Raw genomic sequence first — 21,364 nt, 5'->3', positions numbered from 1 at the left:
AAAACCATAAATAACACATTTTGTGTTCAAAAAGTCATGTCTCAATTTTCCCTGAAAGATTGGCCACATTGCAGCACATCTTTTGCATATAAATTCATAGACCCTTAGACGTGGACAGAGTCTTAGAGTCATTTAGTTTAACCCCTGACCTAACGCATAATGCTCCCCACAGCAGCCCGGACATCTGCTCGGACAACCTCTGGAGATGTTCAACAATCAATCCATTCAATTTGCAGATAACTTTTAGAATACTTTTTGCTAAAACTGGTCCTTCTATAATATCTAGTCCTCAATCCTCCTGCCTAGTTCTGCAATCTTGAACATCACAGAATAAATCTAATTCCATTTCCATATGAAATTGCACATGGAAATGATTGCAGCTCACCATCTTGCTTACAGATATGTGATACCAAAGAAAAGATGACACCCGTGAGCACACTGACAGACACTCTCTACTTTGGTCTCTTTGTGCCACTGAAGCATAAAAAGGTTTTCATTTGGGGCTAAACCATGTCTCAGTATCAATTCAAACTGAGTCTGTTAAGGTTTCTAAGTTGTTTGTGAGTGTGACCAGTATACCTAATCTCTCCACATTCTGGCTCTTATATTTTTGTTTTTCAATCTATGCTTTCAAGATTTATAATCTTTTCAGACTTGGCCCATAGTTTTTGCCTGCCAGGGTTTTTCATTTCCACATCTGCCATCCAACGCCTTAGCTTACTTAGCCTCCGATCACCTCCAAATTTAATCAGCCTATAGTCTACAGTAAACTGTGCTCCATGGAAGGCAGAGATCTTGGTCTGTGTTGTTCACTCTTGTATCTGCATTGTCTGACCAGGTATAACTCAGGGTAGGTGCCAGATACTCTTTGCAAAAGAAATAAATAGATGAGTTAACAAGTATAACACAATAATTTAATTCTGCCACCTCTTTTCTCTATTCCAAACATATACAGTTGTTATAGCAGGTGGGGCCTTCGGGAGGTAATTAGGTTGTGAGGGTGGAACCCTCATGAACGGGATGAATGTCCGTAGAGAAGGAACCCCATAGGGCTGCCTTGTCCCTTCCTCCACATGAGGACATAGTGAGAAGATGGCTGTGAGCCAGGGAGCAGGCTCTCACCAGACACAAAATCTGACTACCCTTTGATCTTCGACTTCTCAGACTCCAGAACCATGAGAAATAAAGGTTTGTTGCTTTAGTCATCCAGTCTACAGTATTTTTATGGACTAAGCCCCGGGTACCAGGTGCAAAATTCTCTTTGTTGAGGAAATGAATGCCTCATTTGACTGTGTCATGCAGTAATTCAGTTCTCCCGTGTCTTTTCTTTAATCCGCGCACATGTAGTGAAATTCTTATTTCTGTGTGGCACTGTGTGACCTCACTCAGAGGAATTTAATCATTTATGTATTAAATTCTGAGGTTCAAGATTGAATAACTAGGTGGTATTGAGGATGAAAAGTTACAGAAAGGCCAAATTTAACAATGTTTAAGGAGTTTTTAATGGTAAAAATGTAAAACAAAAAGACAAGAGAGAAGTCTTGCCATATTTTCATACACCATTAATTATCGCCACTTGAAAACAGTTGTTCAAAATGTATAAATTCACCCAACTGCACAATCATCGCGGCCTTATATATCTGTATTTACCACAAGAGTCTCATGAGAGACATTGTTAAACGCTTTGTTGAAAACTGCACAGTCATGGATAGACTAAAGCCCCAATTGGAGCAGAAATGTCAAAAATGCTCTGTATTCTTAATAAAAAACTATCAAAATTGCTTGACAAATATATGATTCCAAATTTCTGTGTCTAGCTAAGAGCTGAGCATTTCAGGATCTTAAAGCTGGATCCTCCTGGGATCCAGCAGGCCAAGATGGTCACTTGGCCAGATTCAAATGTGAGGCTTCTAGAAGTTCCAGAACCTGGGTTGGTGGTTAGGAGAGAAAGTTGGTGGCCTAGAGAGACTAACTCAGTTCAGAATTGCCTCCCTAACACAACAGGGCCACATTCATCCTTTAAAAAAAGTGTGACAAATTTCAACAGGTCATAAGACCCAGGAAAACCCAGAGTGGGGAATGAAGTGTGACCCCAGGTCATCAGGATACCAGCAGCCTGCTTTCAGAGAATTGACCCATTGTTAATAAGATCTTAGCCAGTGACAGTGGTTAAGGGGCAAAAATCTAGTCCCTGGGAGAAAGGGACCAGAATCAGAGACTTTGTCATCTTCCATATATTTTGGGGTTGGTTTGGGTTCCATTTACTATGAGGGCAGGAGGAGAGTCTAGACCCGTTGACTCTGACCAATATGTGGAAAACTAGAAGAAGCTTGTGTCTTCTCAGAGGGAAGGCGGGTACCCAGAACCAATCACCAGGCAGATTACATACAGGACTGCAACATAATAGGACTATTCTCAGATTTCAGCAGTTAGTGGCTTTTTGGAAAATTAATTAGGGTATAGCTGTTTTACAATATTGTGTTAGTCTCTGTTGTATGATGAAGGAAATCAGCTGTATGTACATGTATATCCCCTCCCTCTTGCACCACCCTCCCATTCCACGCCCCATCTCATCCATTTAGGTCACCACAAAGCTCTGTGTGCTGTATAGCAGCTTCCCACTAGCTTGTAGGAAGCATATTCTGCCCTTATATCACCTAGCAGTATATGAAATCATCATGGGCACATACTTGTTTATTAATTAATTGTTATCTCCTCAACTGCCTCCCCTGTAGCGCTGCGTTAGAGTTGGGATCTTGTCTGATACATGGTTATACTCCTAGTGCTTAGAAGAGTTTCTAGAACATAGTAAGTACTAGGTAAATATTTATTTTATGAATGAATAATATGAATATATAATAGTGCAGAGTGACATTCACTATTTGACATTAAAATGTCTTTACCTGTTCACCAGTGAAATTCTGAATAAAGGTCATATCTGTAGAGTTAATGATTGAAACCTGAAATCAGAGAAATTAGATAGGTTATTTCATTTGGTATAGAACTGGAGAACTTTTTTAAAAGTATAACTTAAATCATTTATAAATGTTTGTGAAAAGTCATAAATGGTTAGCTCTATATGTAAAAAAAAAAAAAAGTAAGCCCATAGAATGATCTTAAAAAAAAATGCAGTTGAACTTTTTATTTATGGTTTCTGGAATCCTTTCAGACAGAATGCACAGTCACTAATTGGATGTAAAGAAATTATATTTGAATTCAAGAATGCTTAGAGCAACTAATTTGATGGTCAGTTATCTAATCAAAAATTTAGTCTAAATTTCATTTCTGAACATATGCTATTATGGGACATTGATGATTATGGCTTCTTGCAAAAAAAAAAAAAGAAATTTGAAAGTGTTTTACATATAGCAAAAATATTTCTTTTCAATTCTATCCAGCCAGCCTAAAATCTATAGTTATTACAAGCTGATCAGACTTTTAAAAAATATTTTAAATGCTTTTCTTTTCATAAGACCTACTTATGTTCTTTTCCTATTTTTATGGCACCTAGTGTAATGGGTGTGAATAGTAGCCCTCCAAAATTCATATCTGTCCAGAACTTTGGAAGATGAGCTTATGGGTCTCTATAGAAATAAGTATAGTTAAGGATCTTGAAATGAAATCATAGTGGCTTTAGGGTGGGCCCTGTGTCCAATGACAGGTGTCCTTATAAAAGGAGGAGAGGACACACAGACATAGATGGAGGAAGACCACACGGAGGCCAGGGCAGAGATGGGGGTGAAGCTGCCACACGCCAAGGGAAGGCAGAGCCACCTGAAGCTGGATGAGGCGGGAAGAGTCCTCCCCCGTATGTGTGGAAAGGAGCACGACCTGGCCGTCACAACTTGACTTCAGATTTCCAGCCTCCTGAACTGGGAGAGAACAAATTTATGTTCTCAGCCACCCAATTTGGGGTCATTTCTTATGACAGCCCTTGAAAACTAATACACTAGTCACATAACAATCGACCTTGTTGTGTTTACTGTGTGAGGCATATTAAAATGCTGATCATGTCAACAACGGGATCCTCGGCAATTACTCCCAAATTATGCACAAGGACGGGGCTAACTTCATGGGTATGTGACCTGTGCAGTCAGGCAGGGCCCTACACTCAGACGAGCCCTATCCTTTGGATAGCCCAGCTGTCACTGTCCTGAAATCCTTAAGAATTTCAAACAAGGGGCCAGGCATTTCACTTCACACTGGGTCCCACAAATGATGGAGCTGATCCTATACACGGATCAGGAAAGAATCTAGCCTCCCTTTGCATAAGCAAACAAGTGTGGCTCTTTAAGGGCGCTTTCAAAGATTTCAAAGATTTAAATCTTTAAAATGATTTAAAAAAAATGATTCTTTGCACATATGCAAAATATCCTATAAACATTCTTAGTACTCACATATCCAAAATTCTGTGCGCCTCTTGGAACTCCAGCAACCAATTCTGTGATGAAAAGTCATTTAGAAGGTAAATTACACAGTCTACTTTAAAGCTATTCAACAAATCAGCTAAAGATGGTACTTTTTGAATAAGTAACTATCATGGATCACGTAGACAGCCGGAAGTTTGAAGTTACAGTTTTGCATTGGCTTTTGCCTCTGCTACAGAAAAAGAAAACAGGGGACTCAAAAGTTGTACTTCTAGAATCACCTGCCTCCACCAGAGCCTCCATGCGTTTCAGCCTCTAGAACATAAGCCTGCCTTCTCAGATGTGTGTGTGATTTGTCAGTTAAACCTCTTACTTTGGTTTCTCCAGCTTTCACTGTCTTCTGAACTAGTCTCCCGTGGCAGTGTACAAAATAACATCTCCTGTCCCACTAAGCGGAGAAGGCAATGGCACCCCACTCCAGTACTCTTGCCTGGAGAATCCCATGGGCGGAGGAGCCTGGTAGGCTGCAGTCCATGGGGTCACTAAGAGTTGGACATGACTGAGCAACTTCACTTTCACTTTTCACTTTCATGCATTGGAGAAGGAAATGGCAACCCACTCCAGTGTTCTTGCCTGGAGAATCCCAGGGACGGGGGAGCCTGGTGGGCTGCCGTCTATGGGGTCGCACAGAGTCGGACACAACTGAAGCGACTTAGCAGCAGCAGCAGTCCCACTAAGGGACAGTGTTCAAGCAATTTCAGTTACCTAAGGAAAAACCTCATATCATAAATGATTGAGCCTGGCTGCCCTGGAACAGAATTCTAGGGCATGCTCATAGCCAAGAGTATGCAAAGAAGGAAGCTTTGACAATAGAGATAGAAGAAGCAACTCTGGTGAAAAGGGGGCCGCATGTTCCAACACACAATGATATGGCTCTAGATTCTGAAAGCAGTGGTTTTAGTCCTTGGGTCTTCTATAAACCCAGGATCAATCCTTGAACCTAACTTCTTCCAGTCACCTACAAAAGACAGGAGTTGGAACTGATTGATTATCAAAGATCTTTCCAGTTTTCAGTTCTACAAATCTAAACTATCCTTTGGGGTTAAAATGTTAGTTTAATTTAAAGGAAGGGAGCCTGGGAAAAAAGTCCCCTTCCATTCAAATTTCCCTTTCCTCAAACCTGCTCCTAAATATATAGCACAAATTCTAGCATTAATTCTACCCCACATACTAAACTCTAGCAGAGTTGGGCATTCATGCTTTTGGAGTGTTAATAATCAGAGAAGATTCATTTGGGTTTAGATGTTGGACTTTTAAGTAGTATCAATAAATTCACTCATTCAATCAACACTGACAGGCAACCATAGGCTACAGCAGGGAATGAAGACAAAATTCTCTACTCTCATGAAGTTTATACTTGAGCTGGAAGAGGCAGTTAATTTGAAAAGTAGAGTCCATTAAATGTCATGTTAGAAGGGGATGAGTATACAGTAGAAGAACTAAGCAGGTAAAATGGTACTGGGGGTGCTCAAATTGGGAGGAGGAAGGAATTATGATTTACCTGGTGGTTGGGGAGGTCTTGGCAAGAAGATGACAGGTTAGTGAAAACTGAAGAAAGTGAGGGAGTAAAATATTATGGAGATCTGGGAGACATACATTCTAATCAGAAGGAACAGCACGTGCAAAGGCCCTGAGGTAGACGTGTATCTGGAGAATTCAAAGAACAGCAAGGAGGGCAGGATGGCTGGGGTGAGGAGTAAAGGACAAGGAAAAAAAGTGAAAGTGAAGTCGCTCAGTCGTGTCCGACTCTTTGCAACCCTGTGGACTGTAGCCCACCAGGCTCCTCCGTCCATGGGATTCTCCAGGCAAGAATATTGGAGTGGGTTGCCATTTCCTTCTCCAGAGAATCTTCCTAACCCAGGGATCAAACCCAGGTATCCCACATTGCAGGCAGACACTTTAACCTCTGAGCCACGAGGGAAGCCCAAAAGGAGATGAGGTTAAAGTAAATGGGCTGTCATGAACGGAGTCTTTCAGGTCATTGTGAAGACTCAGGATTCACACTGAATGAACTGGGGACTCATTGAGCAAAGAAGTAACACAATGTGACTTCTGTTCCTAAAGGACCAGTTGCCTACTGGATCTAGACTACGGGAGGGCAAAGATGAGAGCAGGGAGACCAGTTAGGAAGCTACTGCAAACGTATTGATGGAGACCTGAGACTGGTAGCTGTGGAGGAAGTGAGAGTCAGATTCTGGCTGTCTTTTGAATTTAGTTAGCAGAATTGGCTCATGGATTGGATAAGGGTAGGGAGTGGAGGAAAGAGCACAATCCAAGGCTGACTTGCAAGGTATTTTGCTTGAGCAGCTTGGAGGATGGTATTGTCACTAACTGAGATGGAGCTGATGGAAGGGAGAGCACATTTAAATGGAATGATCAGGAGTTCAGGTATAAGCACAGTAAGTTTGCAAAAGCCATTCAAATAGTGATGTTGAGTGTTGCGTAGAGATTATAGGTCTTACGCTACATTCCAGCTTCATGGGTACAAGCATAGATACATGTATGGATGTTTACTATGGGCACCTAAAGACACCATGGTCAGAGAAAATGGAGTTGACTTATTTCAGGATCAGACCTGTCAAATAATAAAGATGAAGGGTGATTATGCCATCTGAGATACATGGCAACCACTGCTTCTCACATCCCATAAACATTCAGAATTTTGTTAAAAAACAGAAATGTATTGTGAAGTAATTTTCCTTCAATAAAAAATAAATAAGTTTGGGGAAAAAAAAATAGAAATCAACCATCATACTAGGAACTTTGGAGCCTGCAGCCTCATATGGCTACGATGCTATAAAGTTATTTAAATGTAATGTTGATTAAAAGTTTCAGAATCATTTAAAAATCACATTCCTAAAAGAGCTTTTTCAGGTTACTCTACTTTTCCCATGTTTTACAGATGGCTTGATTTCAACCATGTCTCTCACCTTGCTGAGAGTCCCCAGTAAATTCCCCAGCAGCAACTGAATATCCTGTTTTAAAGAAAAGAGACAAGAGAATCAGACGTTTGATGCCTTTACAAATGATCCATAATCTAGAAACATGAAGGAACTATCATAGCACTACTCTGTGCAGAAATCCTGACAAATACTGTAATATAAAAGTCTAGAATTCTATAAAGAGAAAAACTAATCAAGCCAAGATGTACACTAAATCTTAGAAGTATAATAGATCTGCGCCTTCTGAGTGTGGCTACATGATTGGATTTTGAGGTCCCTTTTAGAAGTAGGAACGCTCCATTGCCCATCTTTACGTGTGAATGGTGGTCTTTGCATTTCAAGAGCTGCTGATTCATCATAATCAGATATCATTACTCTAAAAGGTTAACTCTTACGCTCCGGTTTTGCTATTTCTGATCACCAACAAGGCCTACTTCTTAATACCTTTGCTGACCTAAGAAAAATGCACAATGTGAGAGTTGCAAATTAAGTTTTATCTGGGGCAAAATGAGGACTATAGCTCAGGAGACAGCATTTCAGATAGCTCTGAGCAACTGCTCCAAAGAGCTAGGAAGGAAGGTCAGTATATAGGTGATTTTGGTGAAGGGGGAGTATATGCAGTCAAGCACATAATTTTTCACTGAAGGTTTCTGCTAGTCAAAAGGAGCAGTCGTCACCATGAAGGAATTTTGTGCTTTTCTAGATGTGAGGAGATACAGGAACTGGGGCTCATAAAATCATCTCCTGAGAATATCTAATTATCTGAAGACTTGTTCTGCCAGTTTTCCCAGAGTATAGAGTGCCTCATTTCTGCTCTCCACCCTGAACTCCTTTCAGGGGGGTGTTGAAGGTCAGCAACTGCAGCAGCACATGATTTAAGCCTTGCAGAGGTAGATGACAAGTACCCACAGCAAGTGTCAATTTGTACTTGAACCTTCGATGATCATTCCCCACGAATTTTACTTGGCTCTAAAATGAGGTAAGGTGATAAAAGAGAACTACACTTTTTTAAAGTTCATTAGGAGTCAAAATGCCACTACAATACCAAAGAAACAATAGTGATGAAATGGCATTGTGTGGCTGCACATTTTGAGAACATTTCAGCAACTGGAAAGTTTTCTGTTCTTTCTAGAAACTGGAAAAGACTACCATCATTTTGCCCAGGTAGCACAGGGCATCCTCACTGATACACAATATCTACAACTGGCAAAATATTTTATGTACAATAGACTGTCAGGGAGCCTAGAAAATAGCTATCAAACTATGTCGATTATATGTAACAGCTGAATCAAAAGACAAGAAAGTTAAGAGTCCACTTGAAGCTAGTAAGAAAATTTCCGTAAGGTGCCATATATTATCAAATGAGTGAGGAATAAAATTTGCCTCAACATTTCATATGCTTGTCTTTTGAGAAATCACAAATATCTCAAGCAATGCATCTCACCAAGGTAACTGTCATCGTAGGAAGCTGGAGCCACTTCTGTCTGCTTTTCTCCAGCCAATTTCCTTAGGATATCCTTGAATGAGTAGTTTGCAATGATATCTGCAATACTGGCCGTGATCACCTGACCTGTGCTCGAACAGATTAATAGGTTAATTGAATGAATGTGCGAGTCAGGCCCTCCCCACGCAGACACAAGGCATTTGAACAACACTCATGCTCTTGAAAATGATCATGAGATTGCTTTGCATTTTTGACAGTGAATTTCCCTGCCTTGCTCTAGAATTGCAAGGTAAAGTCACTAGCAGTTGCTTAGAGCTTTCCATGCTGACAGAAGAACCAAAGATGAACTATGTAATTTTTTTACATAACATTTTTTTTCTGTTTTCTTCTTGGAGTATAATTGCTTTCAATGTTGTGTTAGTTTCTGCTGTACAATGAGGTGAATCAGCTATGTGTATACAAATATCCCCTCCCCTCTAGGACCTCCTTCCCACCCCACCCCCACCATCCCCCACCTCTAGGTCATCACAGCACTGAGCTGAGCTTCCTGTGCTACCCGCAGCTTCCCACTAGCTATCTGTTTTACACATGGTAGAGTATGTATGTCAATCCTAATCTCCCGATTCATCTCACCTTCCCCTTCTTTCTATCAAAATATAGTTGATTTACAATACTATGTTAGTTACAGGCATGCAGCATAGTGATTCAATATTTCAGAGATCAGTACAAGATAATGGGTATAATTCCCTGTGCTATCCAGTATATTCTTGTTACTTATTTTTTTCACATATAGTAGTCTGCATCTGTTAATCCTGTACCCTTTAACTGTATCTGTTTTCTCCTGCCTTTACATACTTCTTCCACATCCAAATGATAACCATATCTAAGAGTGAAGACACCTGTAGGCAAAATTTACGTGACTAAATTTTTATTCTTGACTGTTCTGGCTATAGGAAACATCCTCTAGCTTTGAGATCATCTAGCCAAAATATATCTTGTTACAGATGGGGCAACTCTGACCTAAAGTAGGAGTCTCTGAGCCCGAGGTAAGAGGCAGGATATCAAGTGAAGCTTCATCTGTATTCATAGCTGCTCTCCATAGCTCACATTACCAATTGAGCTCTGCCTCCTGTCAGATCAGTGGTGGCATTAGATTCTCCTAAGAGTGTGAACTCTATTGTGCTTAAATCATCCTGAAACCATCCCCCACCCCCAGTCTGTGGGAAAATTGTCTTCCATGAAACCGGTCCTTGGCATAAAAAATGTTGGGGACCTCTGGAAAGAGCTTGAGTACATTCACGAAGGTCATGTGGTTTTGCTGTTGGAATATTCTGCGTTACAAACAAGGTCCTTTTTGACCTTCTAGTAATACTTTTTGTGTTCTCTCAGAGTACAGATGTATTAGCTGTAAATCACTTACTAAGTTAATAGATTGTAAAACATATCAGCTTAAGCTAAAGGAAGAAATTACATAATCTCTAAGTCATTCACACTTTATGCTAAAATATAAGCACAAAACATAAAAGTAAGACAATGGAAAGCAGGGAGGCCCAGTGAGATACAGAGTTTTAGCAAAAAGAGAATCCATGGCCACCAACACTGATATGATAAGAACACTGGCTAATCTCCCCAAATAAATTCACTATAAGAAGTCTTGAAACACGATTGTATTGAGATAGACATGAATCAAAAAGACGGCCAGCAATGTTCCACTAAAACTTTTATGCATTCCCATATTTATTATGGACATCTAAGGAAAAAGTGTGATCTCATGTTCTTTGGGAGAAAACTGGAGGACTGCTTTCAAGAGACTAACACTGAATATTAAATTTAAAGCCAAATTATTCCTTGGGAATTCACCCATTCCCACAGTCTTTCTGTTTGAAGTTCCAAAAGAATAAAACTGTTAAACCAGGCCATGACTATCTCCAAGTGGCCGTGACTGAAATGACTGCTCTTATATTAAGATGATTGTATTTACACATGCGTTTCTGAACAATGTCTGTAGAATGTGCCAATTTTCTGTGGGTAAAAGTTGAATACCCTCTCCCTCTTTCCATGAACACACTGTTTATTTCCTTTAGTTGCTTCTATAGATATAATCTTAAGACTGAGTAAAAATTTAAAGTATCTGTCTCAGACAAATCCCTGTGCCCTTGGTATGGCTGATTTTCAGCCTATCATTGGGATCATATCCTTTTTTCAATGTAAAGAAAGAATTATGTGAAATTAATCAAGTGATTAAGAACAAAATCTTTTCAAATACACACATTTTATTCAACCACTGCACAAAGTATATTACTTTCCGGTTTACAAAATAATGTTTAAAGACTTCAAAGGTTAATTCTTTGATGTTCATGTCTGTATACTTACGAATTAAGCTAAACAGTACAGTAATTTCATGTAAAATTTTACCGTAAATTGATCTCACCTGTATCTTTCACATTGGCTTTTTAAACACTATCAGGTGTCTTCCATTAAAAAACAACAAAACACTTCACTCAACTATTCATCTCTCTCATATTCTACTCTATCTTTATTCTAAACTTGACAGCCAAAATTGTCTGTATTCTCTGTAATCTCTCCTTAGGCATCCCATTCACATTCCTGGCTTCAGCTATCACCAGCATGCTAGTTCTTATTTTAGCCTAGCTATCTTCTCTGAGTTTAAGCTCACACATCTAAATACTTACATGAAAAGTCTTGGACATCTCAAACATGTTCATATTCAACATAACCAAAAGCAAACTCATCATCTGCCTTCCCCAGCTCCCTCCCAACCCATCGTCTTCCGTCTTCCAGTGTTCTCCATCTCAGGGACTGGGATCCACCTACACCTATTCAGTTACAAAAGACAGAAACATATTCATGGGACTTCTCTGGTCGTCCAGTGGTTAGGACTTGGTGCTTTCACTGCAGAGCACAGGTTATATTTCATCTGTCAGCCAGCATTCAGAAGACACCCCTGCATGGGACCACCCCAGAGAAGCCTCCTATGCTCTCACAGCCCTGTCTTGACATACCTTTCCTTGCTAGTCTCGTGCCTGGAGTTTCTCAAGTATTAGGCTGGCCAAAAAGTTCCAGATGGTAACCTCTGCAAGTTCCTACTCATTACTGTATCCTCAGCATCCAGCACAAAGTCTGGCATGGCCTCAATATGCATTTGATGAATAAAGGAATGTAGTTGTCACAGTACTGTAAAGTATCATTTATATCACAAAGTATCAATGCAAAATGAAATGATGTTTCCTTCACTGGAGAAACTAACAATTTGGAGATAAAATTAACATAATAAAAAGTCAGCACTTGATGTTACTTCTGTTTCATTTCCTTGTTAGAAACAACCAAGGAGATTTCTTCTCTGCTAACAGGACATACCTTGCCAATAAAAACTTCCAGGGCCTCCAACTATAAGATCTCCATTCTACAAAACAGAAACAGCAACAACAATTGAAAAACTGAGATTTTTTTTAAAGGGTGATAAATCACTGTTCATAAGCATTGCCCAGACAATTTGCATATATAAAGTAATTTTTAAAAGAGGCCCTCATATCTGAGTCATGCAAGTCATTTTCTTTCCTTTTATAGCTTTGTTATTTATGTGTTATCACATTAAATAATTTTAATTAGATTCAATTAGGTAAGTAAAACTTTCTCCCCTGAGAATATGTATATTCAGGCTTTTGGCACTGCCTCAGGTAAGCAAAGGGCTTTCCTGGTGTCTCAGATGGTAAAAAATCTTCCTGCAATGTGGAAGACCTGGGTACGATTCCTGGGTTGGAAAGATCCCCTGGAGAAGGAAGTGATAACCCACTCCAGTATTCTTGCCTGGAGAATTCCATGGACAGAGGAGTCTGGCGGGTTACAGTCCATGGGGTTACAAGAGTCGGACACGACTGAGCAACTAACACTTTCAGGTAAGCAAAAGATCTACATGTTTCATGATGCACAGTTCTGCAGACATGGTCTTTCTAGACTATAGCAATGAAAAGAAAAATTGGTTCCTGTTTATTTCAAGGTCACAGTAATGCCTATCTTTCCCTGGTGCTGCTGCTGCTAAGTCACTTCAGTCGTGTCCGACTCTGTGTGACCCCATAGACGTCAGCCCACCAGGCTCTCCTGCCCCTGGGATTCTCCAGGCAAGAACACTGGAGTGGGTTGCCATTTCCTTCTCCAATGCAGGAAAGTGAAAAAGTGAAAGTGAAGTCACTCAGTTGTGTCCGACTCTTAGCGACGTCATGGACTGCAGCCTTCCAGGCTCCTCCATCCATGGGATCCTCCAGGCAAGAGTACTGGAGTGGGGTGCCATTGACCCATCCTTCCCCAAGAGAGACTGTCAGAACTCCAGATAAAAATTTTCCGTTTTACTTATCACCCCACCTTCCATATCCTGCATCCTTAACTTTCAGTGGGGAAAAACACACAAGACAAAGAAAGTAAGATTTTAGATGTTGAGATTTATATTTTTTTCAAAACCACGGCATCTTTGCCTCCAATATTCTTACTAGATATCTCTGTTTTTAATTTTGTGAAAGGATATGTGAATTTTAACAGTAATGTGAAATCTAATCATCCAATTACAGCTGAGATAAAAATTATAGATTCTTGTGATCTTTTTAGAAACATATTTCTTTACTAAGTTTTTGTGATTTTCATTTAAAAACAGGGTGTTGTTTTTCAACCTGTGTATTTCTTTTCTATTAACAGATTATCACATGCATAGATTATTACAAACAAAAAAATTTAAAGAAATTGCCAAAACAGGTTAGCTATATACCTAAATGTTCCTTTGATGGTGGCAGTTATTAGGGGGTAGATAGAAGTGGGAATGAGAGGCAGGGGATTAAAAAAAAAATCAAACAGATAAAATAAATTTTAGAAGCTATAAGACCAAAAGAATTTACCTTATAAAAATCCAGACTAAATCCTGCTTGGCAGTAACCCTGGCCTTCAGGATCAGCATTGCCTGGAATGATCAAAAGATACAAATATATAATGCTATCATTCCCAAGATATATTTTTAATAATTAAATTTTAATATATTTTATATTTTTAATAACAAGGATACGCTCTTGTTTTCCCTATAGACTTCTAAATTTAAAATGTAAGTGTTCTATTACTTATTTTAAAAATTTATTCTAAGTAATTTCTTACAGAGTTCAATCTGTTTTCTTATCCCAAATGGCACTGTCATTTTATACTAAGATCAATAGGAATAATGTTCCTCAAAGTTATGATACTAGGTTTTACAACTCATGTTTATTTGAAGAAATAGTATGTCCCTCTCTCAATTATGTTCCAAGTTTCCCAAATGGCAGTAATGTATTTCTAGGGCACCCATGTGTTCTGACTGAAGCAATACTACAAGAAAAAGAGAGCTAAACTGGCTCATGTGGGTAGATACTTTCTGCCAGGAGCACTGATGAGAGTTTTAATTTTCATGATCTCTTATACAAAATGAACTTCAAATTATTCTATTATCATTAGGTAAATTTGGACATTGCATTTCTGATTACAAGGCATCTCACAGGGACACTAGGGTTCACAAAAGAGAGCACTCTCTAGCAATGGCTTATTTTACACTCTCTGCAATGCAATTCACTAAGTGAATGTACAATTGGATTTTATTACACAGCTTTTTAAACCATAAGCAGGTCAACATGTGGATTCCAAGCATATTAGAATCCTGGGACATCAGAATGAAGAATGTACTACTTGTCAATCGCATTTTAAAAGACCATCTACAATTTCTCAAGCACTTAAAACCAAAATACAGTTCAGTGGAAGGAATCTCAGTTATTATCCTGTTAGATTCAAACATGAAAATAATTACCCCTTTCTTATCAAGGATACTCCTGAATGGAAACTAAAATAAGAGGGCAGGAAAGGAAATGCATATCATCACAGGAAGAATTTATAGGCTGGACATGTGCTTGTTGCAGACGATTTCTGAAATGGATCTGGCCTTTGCAGCTTTTCCTAGAATGTCTTCTGTTTTTTCTTTTCTTTGGTTAGTTCTTAGCTAATTTTAGCACTGTCATCAGCCATTCTTTCCAGATGCTCCCTTTATATTTTAAAATACTTTTTACCTCATATACTCTATTGTGCTTTTTTTGTGTGTGATCTGTTTTTAATTCAAATGTCAATTGATGTTTTGTGGGCTCTTTTAGGCTAAGTTCTATTTTTCCAGCTTTGCTGAGGTATATTTAATATACAAAAATGCACATCTTAATGTGTACATTTTGATGAGTTTAGACACATGCCTGATAGCATGATACCACTACCACAATCAAGGGAATAAACATATTCATTACCTCCAAAAGGTTCCTGTGCACCCCCTGCCAAACAGCTATTGCTTTTTTGTTTGTTTTTTCTGGTGAAAACAGTTAACAGATCTATCCTTATAACAGATGTTTACTGCACAGTACCTTACAATATATTTTATTTTATAACTATATTTCTGGTTCATAATTATGAATGTCGCAGAGTTCCTTAAAGTCTCATCTGTATAACCTCAAATGTCCAGGTACCATTCTTCTAGAAGTCCATGTAAATACTTGTATGTACTCAGAAATATAGATGAATACATGATATACGATTATGTAAACACACATGTGTAATCTTGACTCTATTTAAGAAATACATTTTAATGCATAAACCTTTTTAGAAATCCTTTTGAAAATCAACTCTGACTTTTTCAATATTGTAAATTATTCAGAAAGGAAGAAACAGGACCATTCTTTGAAATCACTTGGCTTCAAAACAGGAAACTAAAAAAATTGAAAAAAGAAAAATTTTTCACAAAATCCATTAAGAAAATAACTAACTTCAAACGCTGAAGTGGTGATTATGATAGAAATGGGAGGTTATTTCCTTTGTAAAGTAAGTTTTTCTCTTAGAATTATAGTTTATGAGAGCTGAAGGAATCTTTCTTCCCAGAACTTCAGAGCATCTGTGAACTTGACAATTATGTCCCAGAGTAAACTCAGGAGTTCAGGGAATGATGCTCTCATGTGTTTGCTTTCCAAGGAGATTGGAAGGGTGTGTGTAAACTCTCGCCACCTGAATTATGAATGACCGTAAAGTGACAGGCATGTCATTAATATGAATGAGCGGAATACCACCCAAAATGCTCAAAGTGTCAGTAACGGGCTTTGTGGTGTGAAATGAACATGAGTGGCTTCTTGGAATCCTCTTTTGAAAGTAATATTTCTGTTCTGTGATACTGACCACACACTCATGAACAAGCTGCTTTGTGTTAATGAACTGTGAACTCCTCAGAGAACACAGGAAGTAGGCTCCTTGAGTGCCTTTGAAGAGGAAGTACTCCCAGTAAGAGAGAGTTGAACACTGGAGCTGTGTGCTAGAGAGGAAAGAATTCCTGGCCATTTGTTTGGTTATTCTTCAATTCAACATAAACTTCACTACTACTTTTGTCAAGCTATTCTTTTCTTTAGGAAAGTAAGTGCTAAATAAATTGGCAACATAATGTACCCATGTAATTCAAAATGCAAGCATACTATAATTTAAATTTTTAGATAATAATTCAAACTCCCTCTGAAACTCTTATCCCACAAGTTTAGATGTCTTGTGCAGTATTTTAATCTGAGCTTTCCCATCACGTGGGCAGTCAGATAAAAGACAGAACAAGAAGCAGTAACAAGTTTTCTAAACAGTCATCCTTGATGGTGGTTGGAATAAGATATGTCATCGAGGCAGGAGGCATGCAAAGGATGAACTTGTCATTTCAGCCATAAGAGTTTACTGCTATGGGGAGGTATTTTTAGTAAATCATGATAAATATGATATGGATGGGTGTAAAAATTGATGAAACGAGTTCAGGTTTGAATCTAAGTTCTATCATTAATTGTATGAATAAATTCAGAAGTTATTGCTCTATCTGACTTTCACCTTAAGCATAATAATACAGTAAGTCCCCTAACTTACTGTACTTACTGTACTGTACTTAACTGAACATCCAACAAGTTCAGTTCTCAGTGTTGGTAAGCCCAATTTGTTTGTAAGATGTAAGTCCAACAAAGACAGCCTAGATACTGAACTAAGACAGCCTAGATACTGAACTAAGACAATCGGCTATGTAATACTGCACCGTCATAGGTTTATAAAATTTTCACACAAATAACACATAAAAAAAAACCCACAAAAAATCAAACATTTTTAATCTAACAATGCAGTAGTACCAGCTACATCATCACTGCTTTTACACTTGCTTCCAGACATCCTGGGCTCGAAATAAAGGCACTGTACTGTACAGTAAAGTACACAAAAGCACAGCCACTTGCAGAGCATGCGTGCATGTGCCAATGCATGCCAGACGTGTGACCTAACTTACGTGACTGGACGTGCGAACCCACATTCACATTTTAGGAAGTTTGCAACTTGAAGGTTCATATGTAGGGGACTTACTACAGTGACCTCTTATTGAACCCAGGGGCACAACACCTTGAGTGGAACGTGACACGAAACATCCCTCTTAATGACTGTTGCCTGTGCTTGGAAAGCCCCTGCTTTCCTGCTGTCACAACTGCTAAGAGAAGCCCTTCCCACCATCCTGTCCAAACAGGCTCCTCTCCCCACCCAGGCATGTCCCTCCCTACTCTCTTGCTTTGCTATATTTTTCTCTGTAGCAGTTTTCACTACCTGACGTTTTATTAGAAACATTTTTAAAATTTTTTGTTGAGATATAATTGATTTAACATAACATCAGTCCAAAGTGTCCAACAACAATAATATGGATATACTGTGAAATGATTACTGTGGTAAATGCAGTTAACATCCACCACCACATACAGTTTTATAAAGCTCTTAAGATCTGCTCTCATAGCAACTTTCAACTGTACAATGTGGGATCATTAACTATAGTTACATCCAGGATATATCCTGTAACTGGAAGTTTGTGCTTTGTGACCACCTTCACCCGTTTAGCCCACACCCCGACCTTGTCAACCACCACAGATGTACTCTTTTTCTGAGTTTATGTTTTTTTTTAAGATTCTGCATATGATATCAACAGAATGTTTTTCTTTTTCTATCTGACTTATTTCACTGAGTGTAATGCCCATGCATGTTGTTGTCAATGGCAAGATTTTATTATTTTTTTTTATGGCTGAATAATATTCCATTGTGTATATATCTATATCCAATTTCTATTCCACATTTCCTTTATCCACTCATCTACTGATGACAACTTTGGTGGTTTCCATGTCTTGGCAATTGTAAATAATGCTGCAATGGACATGTGGGTACAGATACCCTTTCAAGACAGTGATTTCATTTCTTTTGGATAAATACCTAGAAGTTGAATTGCTGGACCTGAGCTTACTTAATTACACATATGCTATCTCTCTTCTGAACTAGAATATGTTTTTTGAAGGCAGAGATTTGCTTTCTCTCGTTCTCTGCTTTATTCCCTTAATAATAGACTAATTAGTGCTCAGCATTGAGACCACAGACATCATTGAATTCATTACCTATAGATATCATTGAGTCTATTACCTGTGAGCAATACCTCTTTTAAAGCCATTCAAAGTAAAATTCTGAGTTGACTGATTATTCAATTCAGCTGACACTTGCCAAGATGTGAGAAAGTGCCTGGTTTATTTCAGTATTTTAAAACAGGAAGTTATAATCTTCTTACCAAAATCCTTACCAAAATCCACAAGCCCCCAGAATTAACTATTTCATTCCCAGACCTTTTGATCTCTACATTTTAGAGGCCTCTTTAAGAACCTTCTAATATCCCTGATCCATTCTTTACTTCACTGTTTGATCTCTGATATCAATTTGCTCATTATCTGGCTAAATTAATCTTGAAATTTAAAAATATTCACATGAAATAGGTAAACTTTACTTATAGTTTTGGGAATCTAATTTGGGTTGAGTTTTTTTTTAATCAATATCCTGAAATCAGTCATCAGAACGTTCTTTTCAATGCCATTTGTTTCTCTAACATGGTCTTGTGAATTATCAAGAATAAGAATAAAAATGCACTGGTTTCTTGCGGATAAACCCCAATGCTCTACATGACAGGAAAGTGGAAGCATTCACAAAAGGACTCTGAGTAGATCCATGAATCCAGAGTGCTGTCCCAAGGTCCTTGTGTGATATTCCCAAAAGAAGTGGTTGAACAGCGGTGCTCCGAAGATGGCGCTTACAGGCTTGCTTTAAAGGATACTTCACCAGGAGATTCCCAGAACTGCCAGATGAGACACGGACTCCAAATGTACAGAATATTTTGAAAAATGGGATTAAACACATAAAGAAGGAAGGTATATCATGCTGACAACCAGAGTACACAGATGCCAAAGAACACAACAGCCAGTGAGAACACAGGCCAGATGGAGACCTGTTCACGTGCCTCTAGGTCAACATGCTAACTAACACCATTCCTGCAATTAGCAAGTGGACAGTTAGTATTTTTCAAATGCAGAGTGAGTTTTGAATAAAGACGGAGAGCTTAAGGCCTAAAATAAGGAGCCAATCAATTTGACTGCAGAATAATTAGAAACAGAAATTTTCTAAAATACAGAAGAGGATCAGCAGGATTCCATGTTCTGGTTCCCATGTCGCAGCAAGGCCTCCTGTAAGACTGTCAGTCTTTTATGCCAATGCTTTTTTCCCTTGGCAGTGGTGTTTAGGGATCACCTGCATTGGCTACTGCAGAAAAACTAGTGAGCTAAGTTCAGTTTCAAGAATAAAAATAACTTACTGTTCCGACAAGGAGAGTACTCAGCATATGCACTGAAATTCTGAATGGCTACATAGCAAGTGCCAACTGGGTCCTTTTCTGGTGCTGGTTTAAGAGTTCTCCAGTGATATAACGGAGCACAAGCCTGTGAAACATCAAAGACAATAAATATTTTTTTTATGTAGATTCCACATACTATGGACCTAAATTTGTAACAAACAATGCTAAATTATTAGATGACTTAACTGGCCTCCAGTATGCTAATGAGTACCTTGGTAGTCAGAATTAATTAAACTTCCTAAGTCAATTTCTCAACTAATACACCATAGAATTGGAACAAATTAAACATATACAAAAGAATGAGATTTTTGTCCCACAGGATTTTAAATCAAATAAAAGTAGCCTGACAAAAGTAAATATTTATGAAAGGTAAAGGACTCATATGTTCTTTTTTTTAAAATTGGATCTGCATAAAAGCAAATGACCATTTAAACAGTGAATGAATTAGTGCAATGTCTTAAAATAAGAACTAGTTTCTTTCTTTGTCTAATTTTTACTTGAAGAAAACTCTTTTCAAATCAAAAGATGATGAGCTTATAAACCTCTGTTTTGTGGATTCCCCTGGTTTATCAGTGAGGGTGTATCTGATTATTTTTTTTAAATGATGACTTACATTTGGACTGATACCCCCTTATCACAGTGGGCTTATTTTTCATTTAATGATTTTTATTCATGACAAAACAAAAATTAAATAATGGTAAGAAAAATATGATTCTTGAGTGAAATCCTCTGGTTGCTTCTTCAGAAGCTTGGATTATAACAACAGCATGATATTTGGAAAGATTATCAGATATAAAAGATGATACATGAAATCCTCTTTAAGCAGAGAACACTGTGCTAGGAACAAGAGAAGCCATAAAAACACATGCACCTTTTTGACTTCTATTTTGCTAGCTTGTGTTCTTTTCTGAATATTCAAGTGCTCACTTCTAAGGATATAGAAATACATATTTTTCTAGAATATGGAACCACTAGCTTCTCTCCAAATTTGATGACATCACACTTGAAACAATGCCATAAAATGGAAGGCAGATCCCAATTTTAAAGTCTTTTCATGATTCCAAACACATCCTTGGTAATTAGTCTAATGTGTAACGACTTTTAGTAAAGATTACTTTACAAAGTAGCACCCTTCTTACTTAAGAATATAAATTATCTTTGCTCAAAAACTTAAGTTTGGGGTTTTTGTTTTTGTTTTTTTGTCTTCTTCTAGATTGTAATGTCTTGGCCAATACTGAAAAACTCTCTGACTCATCTAAGTTTCTTAACTTAGGGCCCTATTAGTGATCTGAGAAGGTATATGGTTAAGACATTTAACATAATGAAAGTGAAAGTGAAGTCAGTCAGTCGTGTCCGACTCTTTGCTACGCCATGGACTGTAGCCCACCAGGCTCCTCTGTCCATGGGATTTTCCAGGCAAGAATACTGGAGTGGGTTGCCATTTCCTTCTCCAGGGGATCTTCCCAACCTAGGGATCGAATCCACGTCTCCTGCATTGCAGGCAGATGCTTTAACCTCTGCGCCACCAGGGAAGCCCTGGTGTATTTAACATAATGTGGAATGCTAAAAAGGAGTTTGAACAGGGAAAGCACTACCTATGTGACTCAGTATAAGCCAATTCGCCTCACTTTCCACACCACCATAGAATATTTCAATGCCATGAAAATTCTTTCCAGTGCTTGCCTGCTTTCTGTCCTAAAAAGTTATCTTTTTTATACCAGCTCAGTTTCACACAGATGTGAAACACAATGATATGACAATATTTGGGGTTTGACCCAGACTT

The 21,364-nt window shown here is 38.4% G+C and overlaps 1 protein-coding gene across 1 annotated transcript in view; it reads right to left on the bottom strand.

Annotated features, from left to right (window-relative positions):
• Positions 1-21,364, bottom strand: part of ITGA8 (integrin subunit alpha 8) — a 188,970-nt gene that overhangs the window by 137,801 nt on the left and 29,805 nt on the right. Inside the window, exons 4-10 of the mRNA XM_005910374.3 lie at positions 19,543-19,666; positions 13,718-13,779; positions 12,192-12,237; positions 8,814-8,939; positions 7,358-7,402; positions 4,398-4,441; positions 2,904-2,960 (exon numbers count right to left, since the gene is read on the bottom strand). Of these exons, the coding sequence (XP_005910436.2) occupies positions 2,904-2,960; positions 4,398-4,441; positions 7,358-7,402; positions 8,814-8,939; positions 12,192-12,237; positions 13,718-13,779; positions 19,543-19,666 (504 nt within the window). The remainder of the gene's footprint in view (positions 1-2,903; positions 2,961-4,397; positions 4,442-7,357; positions 7,403-8,813; positions 8,940-12,191; positions 12,238-13,717; positions 13,780-19,542; positions 19,667-21,364) is intronic.

The sequence above is a fragment of the Bos mutus genome, chromosome 13 (assembly GCF_027580195.1).
Source record: "Bos mutus isolate GX-2022 chromosome 13, NWIPB_WYAK_1.1, whole genome shotgun sequence".
Taxonomy (NCBI): domain Eukaryota; kingdom Metazoa; phylum Chordata; class Mammalia; order Artiodactyla; family Bovidae; genus Bos; species Bos mutus.
The sequence above is the reverse complement of the archived record's forward strand: the minus strand, read 5'-3'. Positions and strand labels throughout refer to the sequence as shown.